The sequence below is a fragment of the Gigantopelta aegis genome, chromosome 15 (genome assembly GCF_016097555.1).
Source record: "Gigantopelta aegis isolate Gae_Host chromosome 15, Gae_host_genome, whole genome shotgun sequence".
NCBI classification, from domain to species: Eukaryota; Metazoa; Mollusca; class Gastropoda; order Neomphalida; family Peltospiridae; genus Gigantopelta; species Gigantopelta aegis.
The window spans coordinates 33,268,167-33,294,190 of record NC_054713.1 but is presented as its reverse complement, the minus strand read 5'-3'; the positions used below and the strand labels follow the sequence as shown (position 1 = coordinate 33,294,190).

Sequence of the window (26,024 nt, the reverse complement as noted above, 5' to 3'; positions counted from 1 at the left end):
TAGGTGCAAACCACTTGCACCGACCAGTGATCCATAACTGGTTCAACAAAGGCCATGGTTTGTGCTATCCTGCCTGTGGGAAGCGCTAATAAAAGATCCCTTGCTGCCTGTCGTAAAAGAGTAGCCTATGTGGCGACGGCGGGTTTCCTCTAAAAAACAGTGTCAGAATGACCATATGTTTGACTTCCAATAGCCGATGATAAGATAAAAAATCAATGTGCTCTAGTGGTGTCGTTAAATAAAAACAAACTTTACTTTTATGTCTTTTAAAAAAAAAAGATTTCAGGAATTTAAAGTGGGGGTTTGGGATGTAGCCTAGTGGTAATGCACTCGCCTAATGCACATTCGTTCTATGATCGATCCCCATCGGTGGGCCCATTAGGCTATTTCTCACAACTGGTATATCAAAGGCCATTGTATGTACTATCTTGTCTGTGGGATAATGCATGTACAAGCTCCCTTGCTAGTAATGGAAAAATGTAGCAGGTTTCTTCTCTAAGACTGTTATTCAGAATTACCACATGTTTGGCATCCAATAGCTGATGATTAATAAATCAGTATGCTCTAGTGGTGTTATTAAACAGCATTAACTGTGTTAAGGCCAGTGTAACAAAGGCCGTGTATGTACTATCCTGTCAGTGGGATGTTGCATATTAAAGATTCCATGCTGCTAATTAAAGTAGGAAGTGAAATATGGCATGCTGTTCCTTTTTCTTTGCGAGTTCCCTGGACCATTTCGTTTTCTTTATTTTGCAGGTGTTGGCAGAAAACTCGGCAAGATTTGCAGACATGTGGAAACAGCTGCAGGAGTCTGCCGAAGTTCGGCCCATCCCAGCGAAACAAGTGACACCTGGTGGTGGGAAACCTGGCCAAGGGACATCACTCCAGCAGGCTGCTATGGCTCTGGATAAGATTTCTCTGCCATCTGCTTCAAGTGGTTTGCCGTCTGCTACTAGCTGTTTGCTGTCTGCTACAAGCGGTTTGCCGTCTGCTGCTAGCGGTTTGCTGTCTGCTTCTGGTGATTTGGTGTCTGCTTCTAGTGATGTGCCGTCTGCCACCAGTGTCAGTCAATCAAAAGAAAGCCCCAGGAACATTGATGTGCCTTCAGTGTTGAACAGTGACAGAGTATCAAAAGATGAAGAGTGTATTGAGTCTGATGAATCGTTGGTTATCGGGCAGGCCATATCGGAAGCTCTTCACTCAATGACACTAAACAGTGATCTCATGGACGTTAATAACAGTTGTGAGATCGATCACAGGGCAAAGGTGCGCAGAAGTGTTTGTGTATTTCTTCTTTCATTTTCTCGGTCATTTGTCTGCCCACCTTCCTTCCTTCCTAATGTTAATATGTTAATATACTTACAATTTGTGACACCCAATAGCCGATATGCATTTTTGTGCTGGGGTGTCGTTAAACAAACATTCATTCATTCCTTCATAATGTTGGTGATGGAAAGATATATTTTTCTGCCATCCCTAGCTATGCAAGACAAACCCATTCCGTGATGTCAGCCCATACGGAATAAATCTGTTTTGTGTAGGCTATGACGTCATTGCTTTTGACGTGGGGAGTAATATGTTGTTGGTAAAATATGACGTCATATTAATGCGAGTTGGTTAGTTTTATATTGATATTTTGTTATTCAAACCTTCATTATAAAAGCTATCTGGTTAATTTGTAGTGTTAAATTTTATTTAACACATGAAACAGAAGCCGCAAATATGATACTGTAGTTTATTTATTATACAATGGTCAAATAAAGAAGTTGCCTTTTTAGCCATCTTTGTTTGTTCGTGTAAAATAATGGTTTATTTATGAAATGCAGGGCACAATATTTCACGCGAACCGCCATTCTGTTCATATGTTGGTTATGCAAAATTACATTGATGCAAACCGCAAATCGGTTACTTCGTGACCTTTAGACGTTCAGAAATTAAAACTTGCAAACTTCACTATAAAAACTTGCAAACTTTATTATACAGTTGAGTATTGTAATTTCGAGAATATATATTAGACATAATATTTTACAAATGTTGAAAATGGTTTTAACGTAAACAGGAATCCAGAAATGTCACAAAAGTTGAAAAATACAAACATTGCATAATTAGCTGTAAAAAACAAATATTTGGAATGTCACTGTAGTATAGAAGTACCATTGATAAAGTGAAAGTAACTTGGCCACCGCGAAACGAGAAAAGGAATCTGGAAGCGTATCTATTTTGTTTCAGTCCTGGGGCTGATATTTAGTCCTTTTACAATATTGTTAACTTTAGCGAGCATTAAAGAAACTGGGATGGTTCATATAAGATATCCCTTGCTGCTGATTAATCGAAAAGAGTAGCCAATGGAGTGGTAGCAGTGGGTTTCCTCTCTAATTAAACATATTTCTGATGCCATGTAACTAATTAAAATGTGTTTTGTGTGTTAGTAAAACTATTTCTTTCTTTATTACTGTTGTGTTATATATGTTTTAAATTGCACGGTGTGTTCCAAGTTACAGACTACATGTAACATGGTCAGTTCTTTTGTTTGTAGGATGGAAGCACAGCATTAAAGCAGATGTTAAAAATCAATTCAGAAGAATCGGCTCAACCAGAGGGCAACAGGAAGCAAAAGGCAGCTGTGAATTATGGGAAACAACTATCGGTTCAAGAGCTTTTTGATGGTACATACATGTAGTATACTCAACAAAGTTAATTCACGGCCAGTAGACATTTTGGTAATCCTCTGCTAATCATTCCAGCCAGTGCATCATGACTGGTATATCAAAGGCTGTGGTATGTGCTATCCTGTATGTGGCATGGTGCATATAAAAGATCTCTTGGTTACTAATGGAAAATGTAGAGGGTTTCCTTGCTCGGACCATAAAATTATGTCCAAATTATCAAATGTTTGACATCCAATAGCCGATGATTAATAAATCAATGTGCTCTAGTGATGTTGTTAAACAAAAACAAATACCATATATTGCCGTGTATTAGCCGACTTTTGAAGTCTAGAAAGACTTTCCAAAAGAAGAGAGTCGGCTTATACACGGAGGCAAGAAATTGGTTAATAAAATTCCGATCGAAAACACTCCCAACCCCGACATACAAATTTTGACCAGACCCATACAGCCTTTCACAGCTTATGTAACAATAATTTATGCACATTATAAATAAAACACCCCATCATGCAACATTATGTAGTTTTTTGTTCTTTAATGCATTAATAGTTTGATGAATAATAATATAAATTATTTGTTTTATTGTCATTTCAATGGTAAAAACATGTTCCGCCATCTTTGTTTGACACCTCTGTCTATATCATTTTGTAAGCTCTTATTTGATTGGATCACACGATTTTGTGTAAACAACAGCCATGGACCACAGAATTGTTTCTTTCTGTGTGGGGGAAAAAGAGGGATTAAACATGCCTTAATAAGTTTATTATTTATTAAATTACTTATGTGCAGTGATATGTTGTTACAGCTTGAATTGTTTATTTTCTTGTTATGATTTATCGGTGCTAAATTAGTTTTGCACGGCATGGAAGATGTTAGCATTGCGATAACAATTACCGTGTCGGTAATAATTAAAGGGAAAGAAAAAATAAGGAAAATGAAAAGCACAAGTGTATTTGTTATTGTCATCAATACAATGTACAACTGGAAAAGATGACTTTGGCTTATACACGAGGCCGATGATTTAGTACTTGATATTTAGGGTCAAACTAAGAGGTCGGCTTATACAAGGAGTCGGCTAATACACTGCAATATACGGTAAACAAAGCTCTATTAGTTTCATGTTATTTTAAATTGACAAGTCTTGAACACAAATCACTTGTAAAGACTGTTTCAGTATAATTTGACCCATGATGCACTAATAGAATCTATCACCGTTGTGAAGTATAGATAAGGCTATTCTAACCCAAGGGACAAAAACATTTTGTCCCAAGGGTTGGAATTGCCTTATCTATACCTCACCACGGTGATTGATTCTTTTTCTTGCCCATTTAATTACAGTAACAAAACATTAATTTTGTAAGCTACGGTCTGTTTATTGTAGAACGATTTGTATACATTTCACCTGCCAACTCATTTAATCATACGCGGAAAAATATAGCCCACCTCATGCAACGACATAAATATGTAATGTTCAACTTGCCAATAAATATGAAGTTGAAAATATTAATTTGTTTAAATATTTTTAAAACAATGATACTACGTGAAATGGCAAACAGAATTTTGAAAACCATGAGTTATGACATCAATCGCCGTAAAACATGAGTTATGACGTCACACATATGTAGAAATTGTCTAGCCCTCGGGTCGGACAGATTTATCTAGCCCTAGGGTCAGACAGATTTTTCTAGCACTGTGCAAAAGCTGGATAAACCTGTCCAATGGGCAAGAAATAAAAATCTTGTGTAGACAGTGGGTTTTCAGTGCATTTTATGACTACACATTTGACTAGGATTCTGCACATTTGGCTAAGATTCATTACAATGTTGGTTCGTAATGATATTTGTCATTTTGCTCGCTCTAAATTGTCCAGATCATTAAGTTTAAGAACAAGCCACAGTGTGAACACGTTACAAGGGTACAAGCTGATTGTTCTTACCACATTTAACTGGGACTTAATTAGGGTTGTTAATTAGGGTTAATTATTAAGTTTTATCATAAATATAATGTCGTATATCACTATTGATTTATAATGTATATATAGTGATTTCCCTAGAAATTAGGCAAGGCATGGTAGATCAAACACTTTTGGGGCATTTTCACCATTTTCGGGGCACTTGTTTTTCATTAAAAATACAAAAAAAATTAATTAAAATAAACATTTAATGTAATTTATGTGCTTGAATGGCAAAAGATATAAAAGCATTATTTTATTAATTAATAATAACTTTTTGGGTGTTTTATAAAGGCAATTTTAGAATTAATTACTGAAAAAGGCTCGTTTAATCTCAGTGCAGCATGGCGCTGATGAGGCAAGATGGTGCTAAACTATTGAGGCATGGTGCTGCACCATGCTAAAACAAGCTAGGGAAAACACTAATATATATATATATATAACTATATATTATAAATTAAAGGGACTGTCCTAAGTTTGCAGCCATTTAAGATGTTTTTTTACTAATGGTCTTTTTTGTCCCCTACTGGTTCAATCGGAGGGGACTATTTTTTTGGTGTAATTATTTATTGGTACCCTATATTTGTTTAATTGTAGGTGCCAAATTATGCAGCTCACAATTAGAGAAGACTGTTCAGGAAACATCAACAAAACAACAGCAGCAGCAACAACAAAACCAGACATCTAAATCTCCAGCACAACAGCAACAACAACAGCAGCAGCAGCAGCAGCAGCAACAACAACAGCAGCAGCAGCAAAGAGCTCCACAGAAACACAACAAACAGCAGGAGAACTGGAATCAGCAACACCAACAGAGATGGCAACAACCGCTACCGCAGCAGCAAAGGTGAGCAGATTATTGTTTTTGGTATTTTCAGGACATTTTCTTTTCAGTCTACAATTATAAGGAAGAAAATGTTTTAGTTAACGACTCACTCCAACACATTTTATTCACGGTTATGTAACTTATATGATGTCGGGCATATGGTTAAGGACAACACAGATATTGAGGGGAAACCCGCTGTCGCCACTTCATGGACTACTCTTTTTCAATTAGCAGAAAGGGATCTTTTATATGCATCATCCCACAGATAGGGTAGTACATACTATGGCCTTTGATATTCCAGTCGTGGTGCACTGGCTGGAATGAAAAATAGTCCAATGGGCCCACCGATTGGGATCGATCCCAGACCAACCAGCCATCAAGCGAGCACTTTACCACTGGGCTACGTCCCACCCCACCTTTATGAAGTAAATAGGAGAGATATTGGTATTACTTTACTGATGGCAACAGTGACAACTTTTATATTAAATTGTTGCATTTAGATCTGTTTCTCGCAAACTGTAAGTGCCAGATCAATGAAATTTGGTTTATAGTGGCACTTGAGGATGTTTATCACGGTGCACAAATTTATTTTGATGGAAGGCAAGACATTACATTTTTGCAGAATTCTTGTTTGTATGTGTTTAACCTTGGACTTGTAAACTCGAAAGAAAACAAACACTACCTTAATGACCTTCACCTTTTGAATTAGGAAGGAAAATGGTGACGAAACATTTCTTTGCACTATGTTTTGATGATAAAAATAAATTAAATATGCCATTTTAATACTTTTTCGTGCCGTTTTAATTGGAAAAATTACGCCATTCATAAATTACAAAATATTTCAAACGTTTTGAGTTGGTAAGATAACAAAATATTATAAAACTTAATTGGAGGTGTAGCAAAATTGTTTTGATGCTGATTTTGCGGTCTTTTACTATGTTTCAGAAACCCCGTGATGGAGCTGGCAGACCGATGTAAAGCACTACAGCTGCAGGCTCCCCGCTATGACTACACCGGACCACACGTGCGTTTAAATACCAGTCGGCAGGGTGCATTCAAACTGAGTCTTTAAAGTGACAGATCCTAGTTTTTAAACACTACGTCATATTTTTCATTATTAGAGATTTTTTTTTTTTTTACTGTCCCCAGAATATAAAATGGCCGTGTCAGGGTTGGGGTGCCCTGAGCTCACTGTCTCATAATATTGTTTTATATAACATACATGTATGGTATACATAGTTTTATATACATACATATAAATGGCAAAATAGTATTTAAATTAGAAGTTATGTACATTTTATTGTTTGGAATATCCATTTTCGTACAACTGAAGCATTTCTCAGCTTGTGTCTGAGACTAGAGCTCTCGGAGGTGAGTAGCTTTTTAGAATTGTGGAAAATGTATTTTGCAGTGTTTCAAAATTCAGAATGGCCAGAAACTCTCTTTGTATGTACGGGAAATGGATAAACTAAAGTGTAAAATGTAAGTAATATGTGATTTCAGTTATCAAAAACGGATCTAATATATAGAGATTATTATTCGAGCTTGTGTGTCGTACTGATTTTATGAAACGAGTGTCAGGATATTTGTATTGCCAGAGCAAGTGTAATAATTTCTTTATTATCCATATTATTATTGTTTTCTTTATGAATAACAAGAGCCAAATCAAAATGTTTCAGTCACAAGTAGAAGGAAACGACAAAATAACGTCATATTTCAAATGCACAGTTTGAGCTAGGACTGGAGAAGCAACATCATGTTAGGACGTCGTTTCCCAAAATTATGTCATTACACTTATTATTACATGTGTGCTTCGTATGATTATTATTAACTTGGTTATGTTGAACCATATGGATAATAATGAAAAATATGTGGCAGTGTTTAAAAACTATAGGGTCTGACGCTTTGAATGTATTCATTTTGTGGCAGGATTTTGTTGCGATGTTTAGTGGGTCATCCCATTAGCTGCCGTGTGACACTGCCTTAAGGCACAAAATACAATTCAGTTTTAATCCATTAATTTGATTACATAATATGGTTGCCATGGTAACAAAATGATGAAAAGTTTATAAATAGTTTTGTGTGCCAATAAAATAACACATTTAATTCCTGTAGTGATATGATAATTGTTTAACTTTAAAACATACTAGAATGTTTTGGTGTTTTTCAGGGAAAAGTTACCTTTTTGGCCTTTTTCGTTGAAGTGGAAAGTTAACTTTTTGTGTTTTTCAATTCAGGGAAAAGTTATCTTTTTGGTGTTTTCCCATTGTAGTGAAAAGATAACTTTTGGGGGTTTTTGATTCGGGAAAAGTAAACTTTACATTGTTTTCCATTGTAGAAAAAAAGTTAACTTATTGTTTCTTTTCATTGTTTGGAAAACTTAACTTTTGGAGGCATTTTATTGTAAGGAAAATTTAACATATGGGTGTTTTTCCTTGTAGGAAATGTTAACTTTTTTGTATTTTCAGTTGTATGTAAAGTTAACTTTTTGGTGTTTTTCACTGTAGGGAAACGTTAACTTTTGGATGCTTTTCATTAAAATGAAAGTTAATTTTTTGATGCTTCTCACTGTAGGAAAAAGTAAAGTTTGTGTTTTCCATTGCAGGGAAATGTCCGATCTCGTGTGATACTTGGAAATGGGGTTCGTTTTGAAGGCTCACAGTGCGCCACAAAAGAGGAAGCTGCAGAGAGTGTGGCAAGTGTTGCCCTGCTCAATCTGGTGAGAGTTACATTGACTTATTAATAACACCATAAACAAGCAAGGGTTAACGTTCATCAAGGGGTGGGATTTCGCTCAGTTGGTTGATTACTCGCTCGAGGTGCTTGCATCTCAGGATCGAACCACCTTTTCTCATTCCAACCGGTGTACCACAACTGGTCAAAGGACGTGGTATGTGCTTTCCTGTTTGTGTGAAAGTGCATATAAAATATCCCTTGCTGCTAATGGAAAAAAATAGTGGATTTCTTCTTCTGATGACGAGTCAGAATTACTAAATGTTTGACATCCAGTAACTGGACCGGTCTCGGTGGCATCATGGTTAGGCCAACGGTCTACAGGCTGGTAGGTACTGGGTTCGGATCCCAGTCGAGGCATGGGATTTTTAATCCAGATACCGACTCCAAACCCTGAGTGAGTGCTCCGCAAGGCTCAATGGGTAGGTGTAAACCACTTGCACTGACCAGTGATCCATAACTGGTTCAACAAAGGCCATGGTTTGTGCTATCCTGCCTGTAGGAAGCGCAAATAAAAGATCCCTTGCTGCTAATCGGAAAGAGTAGCCCATATAGTGGCGACAGCGGGTTTCCTCTCAAAATCTGTGTGGTCCTTAACCATATGTCTGATGCCATATAACCGTAAATAAAATGTGTTGAGTGTGTCGTTAAATAAAGCATTTCTTTCTTTCTTTTTTTCCAATAACCGATAATTAATTAATGTGCTGTAGTGATTTCATTAAACAAAACTCCCCCAAAAACAAAAACATGCAACAGGTCCACTTACTGGACAGTTGTATCTGTGTGTGCCTGCATGTATATGAGCATGTGTGTCAGCAGGCAAATACACATACACAACTCTCTGTGACATAGTTATATAGAAAATTACATGTTAAAATGTCGTTAAACAAATATATATTAATGGAAAGAAATCAAGGATCGAACCAATACTAACAGGAAAGGAAGGAAGGAAATGTTTTATTTAACGACGCACTCAACACATTTTATTTACGGTTATATGGCGTCAGACATATGGTTAAGGACTACACAGATATTGAGGGAGGAAACCCGCTGTCGCCAATTCATAGGCTACTCTTTTTCGATTAGCAGCAAGGGATCTTTTATATGCACCATCCCATAGACAGGATAGCACATACTACGGCCTTTGATGTACCAGTCGTGGTGCACTGGCTGGAGCGAGAAATAGCCCAATGGGCTTACCGACTGGGATTGATCCCAAACCGACCGCAAATCAAGCGAGCGCTTTACCACTGGGCTACATCTCGCTCTAACAGGAAAGAGTGACTGCAACGAAAACCCTCATCTATAGTATCAGGAAATAACTGTGTTACTGACATTCAATCTCACCATATTGACGACCAATCCTACATTACATGTTAGTTCTTTATTCAGACATTACAATGTTAACAGAGACTGAAATGTGGTCTGCAATGCCACGTGTTCCTTTATAAGAAGAGTTTCATCATAAAACGTGATAAACGCCACTATACACACCCAGTCATTTAAAGTGCGATATATCCTCAGACAATCGTGTCACGTTTTGCTGAAAACTGAATTTGAACTTGTGTGTTCGCACAATGGTTTTTAATATGGCGTTTATCGCGTTTTGTGATGAAACTTCACATCTTTTTCTCAGTAAATTTCTTCCTTGTATGTTGACTTTCCCACAGACAGGTCAGCACATACCACAGCCTCTGATGATCAAGTCATGGGGAATTACTACCAAAAGCCAACTTTGTTTTGCTTGTCACTGAGAGTTAAGTTCTCGCTCCAGCCAGTGCACCATGACTGGTACATCAAAGGCCGTGGTATGTGCTATCCTGTCTATGGGATGGTGCATATAAAAGGGCCCTTGCTGCTAATCGAAAAGAGTAGCCCATGAAGTGGTGACAGCGGGTTTCCTCCCTCAATATCTGTGTGGTCCTTAACCATATGTCCGACGCTGTATAATCGTAAATAAAATGTGTTGAGTGCAGCGTTAAATAAAACATTTCCTAAGTGTTAAGAGTTTCATCATATACTCGACAAAATTAATTAAGGGCCAGTAGATTGTTTCAGCTTCTCTTTTTTTTAATATATATTTTTAAAATATAGATTCTTCTGTTATAAGGTGTTTATGTTGTGGCATGTTAAACTTAATGATTTAAACAACAATTCAGAGCAAAAATGTAATGAGACGTATCATTACAAAACACCATGTAACACATCTATAGTCTGTCCCATCATTCTATAAAAATGCTTTTTGTAAATAACTTCAGTTTGGTACAACATAAGAAGTAAAAGTGTTTTGGAAATAATAAAATACTATTTTTGTGTGCAATTTAGAAATCAGTCGGTTCAGATATAAATAACTTTTAGTAAATTCCATAGCATGAAAAAAGGCATTCCCTGTGGGATGGACTATAGAAGCCAAATGCACATTTCAGTAATTTTCATAAATACATGAAAAACATAAATACACGAAAAACCAACAAGAGGTTTTAAGGTATCATTAGCCATATTTTGCTGAAACAATGTTTAAAAGTCACCTGTTAATAAAACGTGGTAAAATAATATTACATTAGAAAAGAAGTACCAAAAGTCTGTTGGCCTTTAATTAATTTTGTTGATTATAGATTTTATTTTTGGGGGTAAATGTAATTAGTATAGCGAAACCTGCTGGTCTTACTTAAATCAGACAGGAATTGTTTGTATTCAATGAATTATTATCAAAACCAACAACCCCAACAACCACAGAACAGGAAAGAGTCTTATTTTTAAAATGAAAATTTAATCAGACACATTAACTTTAAACTGAGTATCATGAATTCATCTTTGTTTGGTTCCCAAGAGGAAAATCATTTTACGTTTCTTTTTCACAAAGTTTGCCTTACAATGGACAGCAAGGCTTCGGGTAAGAAATCGTTTTGTATAGTGGATCTTGCTCATTTTGTCTGCTATAAAATATATATATATATATATATATTTTTAAAAAATATTATGTGTGTGTTATTTCTTCCTATCATCAGTAACTTGAACATAAGTAACTTAATGTTAGCTAAAAAATAAAACATTTCTTAATGACACTGCAGATGAATAAGAATGAATTAAACAGAAATACAGCCCTCGAAATAAGCTATATATAGCCAGTGTAAGCTGTTACGTTACGTGGTATTTTTCATTCGTAACCGATTTGGTTACTACTCTAGTTTCAAAATTTCAGCTAACAGACAAAATAGATTGTTGATCAGAATGGATCATATTAAATGCCAGATCAATGGATCAGTAAGTTTCAGTAGGTGTTTTGGTAGTACCCATGATATGAAATCCTGCAAGATGTTAATGCAATTAAAATGGTATCAGTAATAATTTATAGCACCTGAACGTAGTTAGAAATATGTTGTTTTGTTTGGGTGTTACAATGTATTTGTTACAGTAACAACCCCTACAATTGCCCACGGCAGTCTGCAATGCTGTAGAGATTGCTGTGGAGTTTTTTATTCTCCACGGCACTTTTTTACCTTAGACTATATTCAGGGTGTTTATCAAAGGTATGTTTCTTTGCCGTGGGTATTTTCTTAATTGCAAGGGTATTTGCCTTTGCTTGACAAAATCGTGAAAATTATGCATTGTGAACAAAAACTTGATCACAAATAGAGTATCAGTTGCTGAAAAACACGAAGACTTAACCAATATGAGACCTGACGTAAACAATATGAGACCTGATATAAACAATATCAGACCTGACGTAAACAATATGAGACCTGATATAAACAATATGACACCTGACGTAAACTATATGAGACCTGATGTAAACAATATGAGACCTGGTGTAAACAATGACACCTGACGTAAACAATATGAGACCTGATGTAAACAATATGAGACCTGGTGTAAACAATGACACCTGACGTAAACAATATGAGACCTGATGTAAACAGTATGAGACCTGATGTAAACAGTTTGAGACCTGATGTAAACAGTTTGAGACCTGACGTAAACAACATGAGACCTGATGTAAACAATATGAGACCTGACGTAAACAACATGAAATAATCAATGTAATCCTGTAGGATGAATTAAACCACTGGCATATGAACAGACGGAGGTGTTAAAGATACTAGTCTGCATTAACAAATACAAACAATTCAATCTGCACCTTTTGTTATTTTGTGAAAGGGAAAATAGGATAACATGTCAACAGAATGTGGTTTGCTTTTATTGGTAGTTAAGAAACACAGACATTGATGGTAATTTTAATTTTAAATAGAAATTTAGATCAAGATGGGTGCATGGTACAAAAATAATTGGATAAGCATATTTTTAGTTTCTTTTCTTTGAAATAATCTTATTTTTCTCAATTTTAAAATCATTAAAGGGACATTCCTGATTTTGCTGCATTGTAAGATGTTTTCGACTAATAAAATATTTCTACAATTAAACTTACATATTAAATATATTTTCTTGTTTAGAATATCACTGTCTGTATATTCAATGTGGTTCTGGTCGTCTTAACATTTGTAAGAAGCCCAAACTGGATTTTGTCTTCAAATAATTTTGTATATACGAAAAAAAACTATATTTTAGGAAATAAGATGAAATTTAACCTTTTACAAATATTAGAACGATCAGAAACATGTTTAATATACAGCCACTAATATTTTATGCAGAAAAATCTATTTGATATGTAATTACAATCGTTAAAAAGTCGGTTGGTCGATAACATCTTAAGTATTAAAAGTATTAGTTTAAATTTATTGTATATTAAGTAATAAACTTTGTCATAGTCTCCACATTGAGATAGTCAATTAAATTTTTTTGCTATATTAAGTAAGCTTTGATATTGTGATGTCTGTAAACATCGCTTTGCTTTTTCAACAAGTGCTTTGTAGGTAGTGGGGTGTTTTGTGTGCAAAATATTGTTGTTTTTACCAAATTTATTACAGAAATTAAATATTTTAACTTGTTTTTACATAATTTATCATGAAAGAAAATAAAAACAAAAACATTAACTGTTGTGTTTCGTTAATATAGCATAGAAAGTACATATTTGTTGTTTTTACTTTAATGTATCACAGAAATTAAATATTTTAACTTGTTTTTACATAATTTATCATGAAAGAAAATAAAAAACAAAAACATTAACTGTTGTGTTTCGTTAATATAGCATAGAAAGTACATAATATTGTTTGTTGTTTTTACTTTAATGTATCACAGAAAGTAAATATTTTAAAATTGTTTTTGCATAATTTATTGCAGAAAGTAAATATTTTAACTGTTTTACTTAATTTATTGCAGAAAGTAAATATTTTAACTGTTTTACTTAATTTATTGCAGAAAGTAAATATTTTAACTGTTTTACTTAATTTATCGCAGAAAGTAAATATTTTAACTCTTTTTTTTTTTAAATGTATTGCAAAAGTAAACATTTTGTTGTTACAATTGGATCACAGAAAGTAACAATTAATTGGTGTTTTTACTTAATTTATCACAAAAAAATAAATATTTTAACTATTGTTTTGTGTTAATTTATCACATGCAGAAACTAAATTATATTTAACTGTTAATGTTAGTTAATTTATCACATGCAGAAACTAAATTATATTTAACTGTTAGCGTTAGTTAATTTATCACATGCAGAAACTAAATTATATTTAACTGTTAGCGTTAGTTAATTTATCACATGCAGAAACTAAATTATATTTAACTGTTAGCGTTAGTTAATTTATCACATGCAGAAACTAAATTATATTTAACTGTTAGCGTTAGTTAATTTATCACATGCAGAAACTAAATTATATTTAACTGTTAGTGTTAGTTAATTTATCACATGCAGAAACTAAATTATATTTAACTGTTAGTGTTAGTTAATTTATTACAGAAAGTAAATATTTGACTTTTATTTTTATTTTAATGAATAAAAAGATAAACATTAGTGGATTAATTTCTTTTCGGTGTTGTCTTGTTAGTGATTTTTAACCTTTAATAATTCAGGTTTTTTTGCTTTATAATATTAATCTTTATGCATTTGTTATAAATTGTAAAGTTGAAAAATATCTTTCTGAACTTGCCATTCACATCTCATTGAAAAATGCTTGGAAACTAATATTTTTCATGCAATTTGCATAAAAGCAGTTGACAATATTATTTTTTATATTACAGAATATTGAGATAAAATTGCAGCTGTAAATACACAGATTTGCATTTTCTTCTCAAGCACATGTTTATCAATTTCCCAGTGTTCCAACAAATGTTTGAGAAAGTCGCTAGTCTTCACATAAACTTTGTTTAGAGCCCTATGTATTATATTTATAGTAATACAGTTGATCATTTCCACTAGCTTAGACCAAAACAGCACTAGCTGGAAGCAAAATGTTGGTGTATTTGTCGAACCCCGTGTATCCCTCACATTGCCATTTCAGTTACACCAGCAAACCTGTTTTCATGCACAGCTTACTAGTTGATTTACTGATATCACTACATTACAGTAATGTTAGCAATGCAGAAGGTTTAAGCCTTTTTTCAACAAATATTAATTGGATTTTATATCTTTTGTTTACAAACTTTATAACATGTCACTGATAAATAACTTTTAAAATACTGAAGTATTTGATACAATATCGGTTTTTTTTTTAAAAGGATATTTGATGTAATATAGGGTTTTGTTTTTCCTGTACAAACTGAATGATTTCTTTTATTAGTGATGTCATTTCTTTTGTTTAACACAACTTAAATGTTTGAAACTACTAAAGAGAAATTTAAAATCCCAAAAATATTTGATGTAATATGTGGGGGTTTTTGTAAAAGGATATTTGATGTAATATGGTTTTTTTTCTTCCTTTACAAACAGAATGATTTCTTTCATTAGTGATGTCATTTCTTTTGTTTACTTAAGGATTGTCTGTTATTTCTTTTACATTTTTATCAGGGTATGAAAACAAAATCAAGTGCTAACTACCATTCTCATATAAGTTTGTGGATGATTTTTTATTTGTTCATACCCTGATGAACGTAAAAAAACAACCCAGACAGTACTTATAATTTAATTTGAATCATACTTGCTAATAATAACACTAAAAGTTCGTACTTTATTTTGAATTATTTTTTGGTTTTTAAACAATAACGCTCAGTAAGACAAAGTACCACTATAAAGTGACGTCATCAGATACGACCGGCCTCGGTGGCGTCGTGGTTAGGCCATCGGTCTACAGGCTGGTAGGTACTGGGTTCGGATCCCAGTCGAGGCATGGGATTTTTAATCCAGATACCGATAGGTGTAAACCACTTGCACTGACCAGTGATCCATAACTGGTTCAACAAAGGCCATAGTTTGTGCTATCCTGCCTGTGGGAAGCGCAAATAAAAAATCCCTTGCTGATAATCGGAAGAGTAGCCCATATAGTGGCGACAGCGGGTTTCCTCTCAAAATCTGTGTGGTCCTTAACCATATGTCTGACGCCATATAACCGTAAATAAAATGTGTTGAGTGCGTCGTAAAATAAAACATTTCTTCTTCCCAGATACGACGTTACCCGACGTTATTTTTATGTTCATTGACAAATTAACAAACTGACGTTGCTACGTCTGGACCAATGGGATGATGTTAACTTGTAATGAATGTAATAGAAATATAAGTATAACTACTTTAAAGGGAAATACCCTAGGTTTTAAACACTAAGGCATATTTTTGACTATTAAAGCCATTTTTGATAACTGAAATCATACTTAACTTACATTTTATTGTTTAGATTGTTCATTTTCGTACATTCAAAATGTTTTGGTCATCCTGGCATTTTTAATAACACAAAATGCATTTCTCATATTTTTTAAAACGCACATGCGTCTGAGAAGTAACAGTAACAGGTTTTGGACCTGGTATTTCACCATTTCAAAGTCACAGTCTCATGTTTCACTCAGTTGTAACTTTATCCAAATGTGTTACAGGTTTGTAGATCAACTAAACGTAGTGTTAATGTTCACGGGTTGAAACTAGGGCTGTCCCTTAACTAAACTTAGTGTTAATGTTCATGGGTTGAAACTAGGGTCTGTCCCTTTAACTAAACTTAGTGTTAATGTTCATGGGCTGAAACTAGGGTCTGTCCCTTTAAGTACTTTTAACTAATAAACACAAATTTGAAAATCCAAAAAATATTTGAATAAATCTGGTTTGTTTCCCTTTACAGCCTGATTTCAACCACTACCAGCAGTTCATGAACTTTCAACAGCCGGATCTGATGTTCTCTCCCCAATCTGCTTTCAGTCCTGTTGGACGACCAGGTACGATTTCATTTTTTGAATTTCTTTTTTAGAAATATTAATGTGAAAAACGTTTTCTCTCATCCTCAGGTATATGGAACACAGCTATCCCATGAAAGAAAGCCATGTAAGAAATTTCTATCTTACATGGGATATCATGCGCTTGCGTTTAACATGACGTCATTGGTAATATATGACGTCATATTAATGTGAGGTGAGGTGATGACGTGAGGTCATTAGACACAGTTTTAAATTAATATTTTGATATTAAAACCTTCATTTTAAAAGCTATCTTGTTAATTTGTAGTGTTAAATTTTATTTAACATATGAAACAAACACGGGGAAATACGATAATGTAGTTTATTTATGACAAAATGGTCAAATAAAAAAGTTACTTCTTCAGCCATCGTTGTCTGTTCGTGTAAAATAATGGATTATTTACCGAATGAATGAGAGAAAAAGACTCCCATCATATGCGGTCATGTGGGATAGAAAAAGTACACCTTCGGTGGTGAAAATTTCGAGCTTGAAACGAGGCTTGCAGAGTACCATACTCGGAATTTTCACCACCGAAGGTGTACTTTTTCTATCCCACATGACCGCATATGATGGAGTCTTATATCCATACACCCAATGTCCTTCAAGAGAACATTAAACTTTAGAAAGCTTTTGATGGCATTCTTCTTACAGAGGAGGCAGGACATAGCTCAGCGGTACAACGCTCGCCTGATGCGCAATCGATCTAGGATCGAGTCCTGTTGGTGGGCCCATTGGGCTATTTATCGTTCCAGCCAGTGCTCCGCTACTGGTGTAACAAAGGCTGTAGTATGTACTATCCTGTCTGTGGGATGGAGCATATAAAAGAATTCTTGCTGCTGATCGAAAAGAGTAGCCCATGAAGTGGCAACAGTGGGTTTTCTCTCTCAGTATCTGTGTGATCCGTAACCATATTTATGACGCCATATAACCGTAAATAAAATGTGTTGAGTGCGTCGTTAAATAAACATTTCCTTTCCTTTCCTTCTTCTTGCTGATTCCATTTACAAATCTCAAAGGATGGATCACACTTCAATTCACCTGCTAAGCCATAATACATCCTGGATTTCCACTCCATCACACCCCAAGAATTAATTCCTGCCCCCATGTCTGTGGGATGCTGCATATAAAAGATCTCTTGCAACTAGTGTGAAAATGTAGCGGGTTTCTTCTCTAAGACTATATTATGTCAAAATTAACAAATGTTTGACATCCAATAGGCAATGATTGATAAAGAAATGTGCTCTAGTCATGTCATAGTGAAAACAAACTTTAACTTTTATCCTGATGTGAAAGTAGACAATTTGTTTTATTGACTACAATATTTTAATTGTTAGATTAATTGAATTCATGGAGAATGATAAAATTGAAACAAGAGTTCAATCTAGAGTTAACCTACACAAGAGTTCAATCTAGAGTTAACCTCCTACACAAAAGTTCAATCTAGAGTTAACCTCCTACACCAGAGTTCAATCTAGAGTTAGCCTCCTACACAAGAGTTCAATCTAGAGTTAGCCTCCTACACAAGTTCAATCTAGAGTTAGCCTCCTACACAAGAGTTCAATCTAGAGTTAGCCTCCTACACAAGTTCAATCTAGAGTTAACCTCCTACACAAGAGTTTAATCTAGAGTTAACGTCCTACACGAGTTCAATCTAGAGTTAGCCTCCTACACAAGTTTAATCTAGAGTTAACCTCCTACACAAGAGTTCAATCTAGAGTTAACATCCTACACAATAGTTCTATCTAGAGTTAACCTCCTACACAAGTTCAATCTAGAGTTAACCTCCTACACAAGAGTTCAATCTAGAGTTAACATCCTACACAATAGTTCAATCTATAGTTAGCCTCCTACACAAGAGTTCAATCTAGAGTTAACCTCCTACACAAGAGTTCAATCTAGAGTTAACCTCCTACACAAGAGTTCAATCTAGAGTTATCGTCCTACACAAGAGTTCAATCTAGAGTTAGCCTCCTACACAAGAGTTCAATCTAGAGTTAACCTCCTACACAAGAGTTCAATCTAGAGTTAACCTACACAAGAGTTCAATCTAGAGTTAACGTCCTACACAAGAGTTCAATCTAGAGTTATCGTCCTACACAAGAGTTCAATCTAGAGTTAACGTCTTACACAAACTTTCATCCAATTCCCAGCATTATGTACACAGTAACACACACAGTTACATTTATTTTACCTCCATATAATGGTCACCTGTTTTAACAGACCCTGTTTTTGAGAGATTTTTCCAGTTAGCTTGTGTGCACAGTTTTGACTATATAGTTCTATGCTTGATATTTCACAGTATTCAGTCCGCGAATGGGAGCGTACAGTCAGCTCAGGCAGTTACACCATCGACAGCCTGCCCCCGGTTACTTCTCTCCTCGTGTGGCGGGTTACCAGCAGAGGGGAGGTCTTAGAGGACTGCCGTTGGGTCCTCATCAGAATATACCAGTCCCAAACCTGCAGCAGCCAGCTCACTTCGGTGCAGACGTAGCCAATCACAATGCAGGTTTAGCCATTCGAAATGCAGACATGGCCAGTCAGAATGCAGAGGATGTAAAAAGACATAAATCAGTCACGGACCCAGCTTTTATACCATTACAGGCAAGTTTGATGTAATGTAATGCAGAAATGTGGTACTAATTCAGGTAGTAGAATCAGTGATTTTGTGAACTATGGGGTTAGGGTTGGGTGGGGGTATTTCATTTATTCATGTCTTTAACTCTTTTATCTTGATCAGCTCTTCAGATATAATCAGTGGAATTAGCGTGCAGGTACATAGTAATATTTTTATATGCCCATTTTTGACTGGTGATATGGTATTTTATTATCCATGTGGTTCAAAATAACCGAGTAATAATAATCATACGAAGCACACATGTAATAACAAGTGTAATGACGTAATTTTGGGAAGCGACGTCATAACATGACATTGCTTCTCCAGTCCTAGCTCAGACTGTGCATTTGAAATATGATGTCATTTCGTCGTCTCCTTCTAGTTGTGGCTGAAACATTTTTAGTTGGGTCTTGTTATTTATAAAGAAAACAACAATAATAATATGAATAATAAAGAAATTATTACACTCGCGTGCGAGTCGTACTGATTTTACAAAACTCGTGTCAGGATTCCTGTGTGACCCTCGCTCTCGCTCGGACGATACAAAAATCCTGACACTCGTATTGTAAAATCAGTATGACACACAGGCTTCCTCGGGCAATACAAAAATCCTGACACTCGTTTCGTAAAATCAGTACGACACACAAGCTCGTATAATAATCTCTATATTATCCATCCATCCATAAACGTTTTGTTTTCGGAGCATATCTTTCTTATCGGTTCATATAGGATCATCAGACCTTGGATGCATGCACAACTTAGGATAGCGGTGTGTCACATACTGTAACCAGGTCACCGCGACCTACCTTTCAGGCATTACTGTACATAGACAAAACTACATATATGTGGTTTTCTCATTTCTGTATTCCACGAGTGTATTTCCTGCAGGAAACCCGATGCCGCAGGAATTGTTCACTCAATGTCTGTGTTGTCATCGGTGTGTTTTCTTTTATTGATGTTCATGGAATTACTTGTTGCTGAAAAGTGTATTTCATTTTTGTATTCAGGACTGTATTTATATAGTAAGATTTAATGGGTAATGTAATAAATTAACGGAAATCCTATCAAAACATTACACACAGGTATACAGGTCTTGTTGGCTTATAAACAAACAACTCTTTTACAGCAATACAAAAATTAACTGTGTTAAGAATGGTAAATATCAAATGGGTTTATGACAAAGGTAAGTTATAGAAGAAATGTTTATTATTACTTATTTTGTTCTTCAGGTTGCCAGAAAGCAGAAGACCCCTCAGAAGAGAAAAGACGTTGTACACCCGGCCCCTGGTGCGGCCGTGAACATTGATTCTGTGTCTAAGACTAATTTGTCAGAGGCTGGAGCCTCGGGCAGCTCGTACCAAGCCCTGAAAGTCGAACACTCAAAACCAAGAGTTGAACCATCACCGGGCAGCAAGCAAAAATCTGCGTCGAGAAAAAGACGACCGCGGATTGCGGCAAATTTAAACTTCCAGTAACAAGTTGGCCGCTGTGATGAGATCAGTGGCAACAAGTTGGCCACTGTGATGAAATCAGTGACGACAAGTTGGCCGCTGTGATGAGATCAGTGACGACAATTTGGCCACTGTGATGAAATCAGTGACGACAAGTTGGCCGCTGTGATGAAATCAGTGACGACAAGTTGGCCGCTGTGATGAGATCAGTGACGACAAGTTGTCCGCTGTGATGAGATCAGTGACGACAAGTTGTCCGCTGTGATGAGATCAGTGGCGACAAGTTGTCCGTCACTGATCTGTGATGAGATCAGTGACGACAAGTTGTCCGCTGTGATGAGATCAGTGACGACAAGTTGGCCGCTGTGATGAGATGACAAGTTGGCCGCTGTGATGAGATGACAAGTTGGCCGCTGTGATGAGATCAGTGACGACAAGTTGGCCGCTGTGTTGAGATTAGTGACGACAAGTTGGCCGCTGTGATGAGATCAGTGACGACAAGTTGGCCGCTGTGATGAGATCAGTGACGACAAGTTGGCCGCTGTGATGAGATGACAAGTTGTCCACTGTGATGAGATCAGTGACGACAAGTTGTCCGCTGTGATGAGATCAGTGACGACAAGTTGGCCGCTGTGATGAGATCAGTGACGACAAGTTGGCCGCTGTGATGAGATCAGTGAAGACAAGTTGGCCGCTGTGATGAGATCAGTGACGACAAGTTGGCCGCTGTGATGAGATCAGTGACGACAAGTTGGCCACTGTGATGAGATCAGTGACGACAAGTTGGCCTCTGTGATGAGAATATTCTGTTTTAATACCCTGAATTTTTTTTTTTTTTTTTAGTCATGGATCCTGATAATATTGGTATGTTTAGAACATTAGTATTACTTTTACAACAGTGACAGCATCAGCTTTTGCGTTAAAATGTTTGAACTTTTAAAAGTTTTTTTTTTTTTTTTTTTTTGCATTTAGATCAGTTTGTAACAAACCATAATTCCTTGGTCATTTATAATTACAAACTTTGCGCTGTTATACAATATACTGTAGTCTGATTGGACGAATATTATCCTCCGATAATGACGTTGTTACATGAGATAGGACATTATTATGTATCACAGGTCATGGAAAGGATGAGAGAAACTGATTTATGTATTCTTTTAACTAAATAAGGGGTCCTGTTTGTAATTATGAAAATTGTTGTTATTTTTTTTTATTGCAATACATCAGTATATTCACCAAAAATTACAAACAAATCTTATACAGTTCCATTAAAAGTTTGTTTTGTTTAACAACATCACTAGAGCACATTGATTTATTAATCATCCAAACATTTGGCATCCAATAGTGGATGATTAATAAAGCAATGTGCTCTAGTGGTGTCGTTAAACAAAAAAAACTTTTAACTTCTTGAACTTTCTGTTTGTCAGGGATTTCAAGTCATAGCAATAGCACAAATCTCAGGTTTTCCTCTTTGAGTTGTTATAAAATTTCAGTTATTTCAAGGGGTGATGTTTGTAATATTTTTTTGTTCTGGAAATATTACCATGATTATGCTGCCGAGCCTGAGAGCAGGGATTTATCCAGGATATTTTGCCAGGGACCCAAGTCTAATGGGATTGGGAATATTAGGCTATTAGTGTGGGTAAATCATACTTGAGAAAAAAAAATTCAGGCCCCTGAATAATGCAGTATACCACTGTTGAAATAATTTATTACAACATACTGTAAATCGTAAAATATTAGCGATCTTAAAATTCAAATACATGTAGGTGACATATTAGCAACATAAAACTTTAGCGAGGTTGTCATATCAGAAACTAAAAAAACTAATAATCTAAGTTGTAGGATCAGCTGAAATAATGTTTTTGACAAATTTTGACGTTATGCAGCTTACAGACATATTAAATTTAGTAGAAAATTGCAGTAATGTGCATGGTAACTAACTATTGTTGTTTGCTACCCTTTTGGTTTAATCAATAGTATGCAACCATTGTTGCGAGTTCAGTTAATCAGAGACGAGACAATCGCACAAACGTTTGTTGGAACAGCCTGTTGTATGTCTCTTTAAATTTAGCTTCATGAAATGTTATCGTCTCATATGGCTTCGCTAAATTCGCTAACATTTTACGCTCGCTAACATTTCCTGATTTACAGTATATATATATATATGAAATTTTTAGTACAGAAATTTTGAATTTTCAGTGCTACTTGCTTTTTGGGAAGGGGCCTATTTTTTGACCTACAGATCGCCTGAATAAATCCCTGGAGATACTATGAAATATCAGTTAAGAGATATATGTGTATGTGTGTGTATATATATATATATATATATATATATATATATATATATATATATATACACACAGTGAAACCCCTCTAAACCGGACACTCATGGGGCCAAGTAAAAAGTCCAGTTTTATGTGGATTCCAGTTTAGAGAGATTCTGTTCCAATATTTAAAAAGGGTCAGTGAAAAATATCTGTCCCAAGTTCAGCCAGCAAACGTTTAGCTAACATTCGCAAACTATATAGCTTACAGACGGGGCTACTGTCCCAAGTTCAGCCAGCAAACGTTTCGCTAACATTCGCAAACTATATAGCTTACAGACTGGGCTACTGTCCCAAGTTCAGCCAGAAAACGTTTCGCAAACTATATACCGGTAGCTTACAGACTGGGCTACTGTCCCAAGTTCAGACAGAAAACGTTTCGCTAACATTCGCAAACTATATACCGGTAGCTTACAGACTGGGCTACTGTCACAAGTTCAGACAGAAAACGTTTCGCTAACATTCGCAAACTATTTGATTGGTTCTCAGAGTGGTAATTCGGTTTACTGTGTAGCATTAAAATGAGTCTATTGAACGTTGGCGACAGCCGGTTGACTGACAAGCGGTTGACTGACCTTATGCCTGGTTTAGTTGGGTTTCACTGTAAAAGAAACAATATAAAACTTGAACCTATTAAAAAAAAAAAAAAAAATTAATATCCAAATGTTCTTAAACATATTCTTCATGAGATTCTCAACTTTTCAGGGGTTTTTTTTGGTTTTTGTGTTTTGTTTTTTTTATTAATTTTTGTTTTTAATTTGTAAATAAATATTGTTTAAATCAACAAAAAAAGGTCTTAGAAAGATTACTGTTGTCATTTTAACAGTGCTTTTTGTTTTAGGGATTTTTTAAAAATGTACAAGTGTGATTGAAGGATTGAGCTTTTTCGGCTCAAATAAAATAAAGATATAAATTTGAGAAAACATGAGTTATTGAAATTATTACCAGAGCCAGGACTTCTAGAATTTTATAAAATCCACTAGCCATGGGATCAGTGATTTAAAATATTTACTAGCCACAATTAAAAATTCACTAACCCTACTTTACTTTAAGTTAATACAATTTTACTAAACAATAGTAATAATCAGATATGTCACCTAAAGATGGAGATACAGCTTTAAAAACACTAACATTGGGGGTTGGGGTGGGGTACAGGATATTCATATTTACAAAATAGACTTAACAGCAACATTTGACAATTTAGTTTTTCACTAGCCATCGGGCATGGCAATAGTAGTTATTTACTAGCCCAACCTTGAATATCGGTAGCCATGGGAGTGGGGCTACCATAATCTAGAAGTCCTGCAAGAGCTAATTAACCAGTTTAAGACAAATTTTGCAATTGCTTGCATCGATGTGAATATATTTTCACAAATACACAATAATGGGGAGGATCCAGAAAATATTTCAGTAAGGGACCAAAGGGAAAAGAAAGAAAGAATTTTTTTATTTAACGATGCACTCAACACATTTTATTTACGGTTATATGGCATTGGACATATGGTTAAGGACTACACAGATATTGAGAGCACTGTCGCCACTTCATGGGCTACTCTTTTTGATTGGTAGCAAGGGATCTTTTATATGCACCATCCCACAGACAGGGTGGTACATACCACGACCTTTGATATACCAGTTGTGGTGCACTGGCTGGAACAAGAAATGGCTCAATGTGCCCACCGATGAGGATCGATCCCACACCAACCGCGCATTGAGCGAGCGCTGTACCACTGGGCTACCTCCCGCTCACCAAAGGGAAAAGGGCACATGGACTATCTCCTTGTTTTAGGTGGGGACAGGTCCCTTTGGATCCTCCCTTGCTTCAGTGGTGTAGTGGTGAAGCCATTGGTCATACGGCTGGTAGGTGCAGGGTTCGCAGCCCAATACTGGCTGCCACCCAGAGTGAATTTTATCGAGTCCCACCCAGAGCAAGTTTTAACGACTCGCCCTCTTTTTTTTCTCACTAACCACTAACAACTAACACTCTGTCCTGGACATGCACCAGTTGCGTGTGCAGGAATAGAAGGAAGGAAATGTTTTATTTAACGATGCACTCAACACATTTTATTTACGGTTATATGGCGTCAGACATATGGTTAAGGACTACACAGATATTGAGGGAGGAAACTCGCTGTTGCCACTTCATGGGCTACTCTTTTTGATTTCCATTTCCTTGTAACAACTATCCACTAACCAACTGTCAAGGACAGACGGTCCAGATAACTGAGGTGTGTGGCCAGGACAGCATGCTTGAACCTTAATTGCATAGAAGCATGAAAATAAGTATAAATGAATGAGTTTAAAGATTGTTTGTTTAACGACACCACTGGAGCACATTGATTAATTAATCATCGGCTATTGGATGTCAAACATTTGGTAATTGTGACATGTAGTCATCGGAGGAAATCCGCTACATTTTTCCTACTGCAGCAATGGATCTTTTATATGCACTTTCCCACAGACAGGAGAGCACATACCATGGTCTTTGTCCAGTTGAGGTGCACTGGAATGAGAAGACCGGCCTCGGTGGCGTCGTGGTTAGGCCATCGGTCTACAGGCTGGTAGATACTGGGTTCGGATCCCAGTCGAGCCATGGTATTTTTGATCCAGATACCGACTCCAAACCCTGAGTGAGTGCTCCGCAAGGCTCAATGGGTAGGTGTAAACCACTTGCACCGACCAGTGATCCATAACTGGTTCAACAAAGGCCATGGTTTCTGCTATTCTGCCTGTGGAAAGCGCAAATAAAAGATCCCTTGCTGCCTGTCATAAAAGAGTAGCCTATGTAGTGACAGTGGGTTTCCTCCAAAAAAACCAGTGTCAGAATGACCATATGTTTGATATCCAATAGCCGATGATAAGATAAAAAGATCAATGTGCTTCTAGTGGCGTCGTTAAATCAAACAAACTTTACTCTTTACTTTGGAACGAGAAAAAAAACCCAGTCAGTTGAATGGATCAACCGAGGTGGTTTGAGCTTGTGATGCAAGCACCTCAAATGAGCACTCAACCGACTGAGCTAAATCCTGCCCCTATAAATGAATGAATCACTGGTGGAGTTTTCAACTGAGGTGCAATGAGTCGTAGGATCGAATGACTTCAATGGATTGGGGATTTCCCCCAAACCTACCAGTGCCTCACAACTGATATATATATCAAAGGCTGTTTTGGGGTGGCACAT

General features: G+C 36.0%; 1 protein-coding gene across 2 annotated transcripts in view; it reads left to right on the top strand.

Annotated features, from left to right (window-relative positions):
- Window positions 1–23,761, top strand: part of LOC121389992 (5'-3' exoribonuclease 1-like) — a 94,792-nt gene extending 71,031 nt beyond the window's left edge. The window contains exons 33-41 of one of the 2 annotated variants that reach the window (XM_041521681.1): window positions 757–1,266; window positions 2,537–2,666; window positions 5,215–5,464; window positions 6,389–6,467; window positions 8,049–8,162; window positions 11,040–11,069; window positions 16,339–16,432; window positions 18,751–19,052; window positions 20,295–23,761. In XM_041521681.1, the coding sequence (XP_041377615.1) occupies window positions 757–1,266; window positions 2,537–2,666; window positions 5,215–5,464; window positions 6,389–6,467; window positions 8,049–8,162; window positions 11,040–11,069; window positions 16,339–16,432; window positions 18,751–19,052; window positions 20,295–20,540 (1,755 nt within the window). In that variant the 3' untranslated portion in view covers window positions 20,541–23,761. The remainder of the gene's footprint in view (window positions 1–756; window positions 1,267–2,536; window positions 2,667–5,214; window positions 5,465–6,388; window positions 6,468–8,048; window positions 8,163–11,039; window positions 11,070–16,338; window positions 16,433–18,750; window positions 19,053–20,294) is intronic. The other variant, XM_041521682.1, reaches the window with a different exon arrangement.
- The last annotated feature ends 2,263 nt before the right edge of the window (window positions 23,762–26,024 follow it).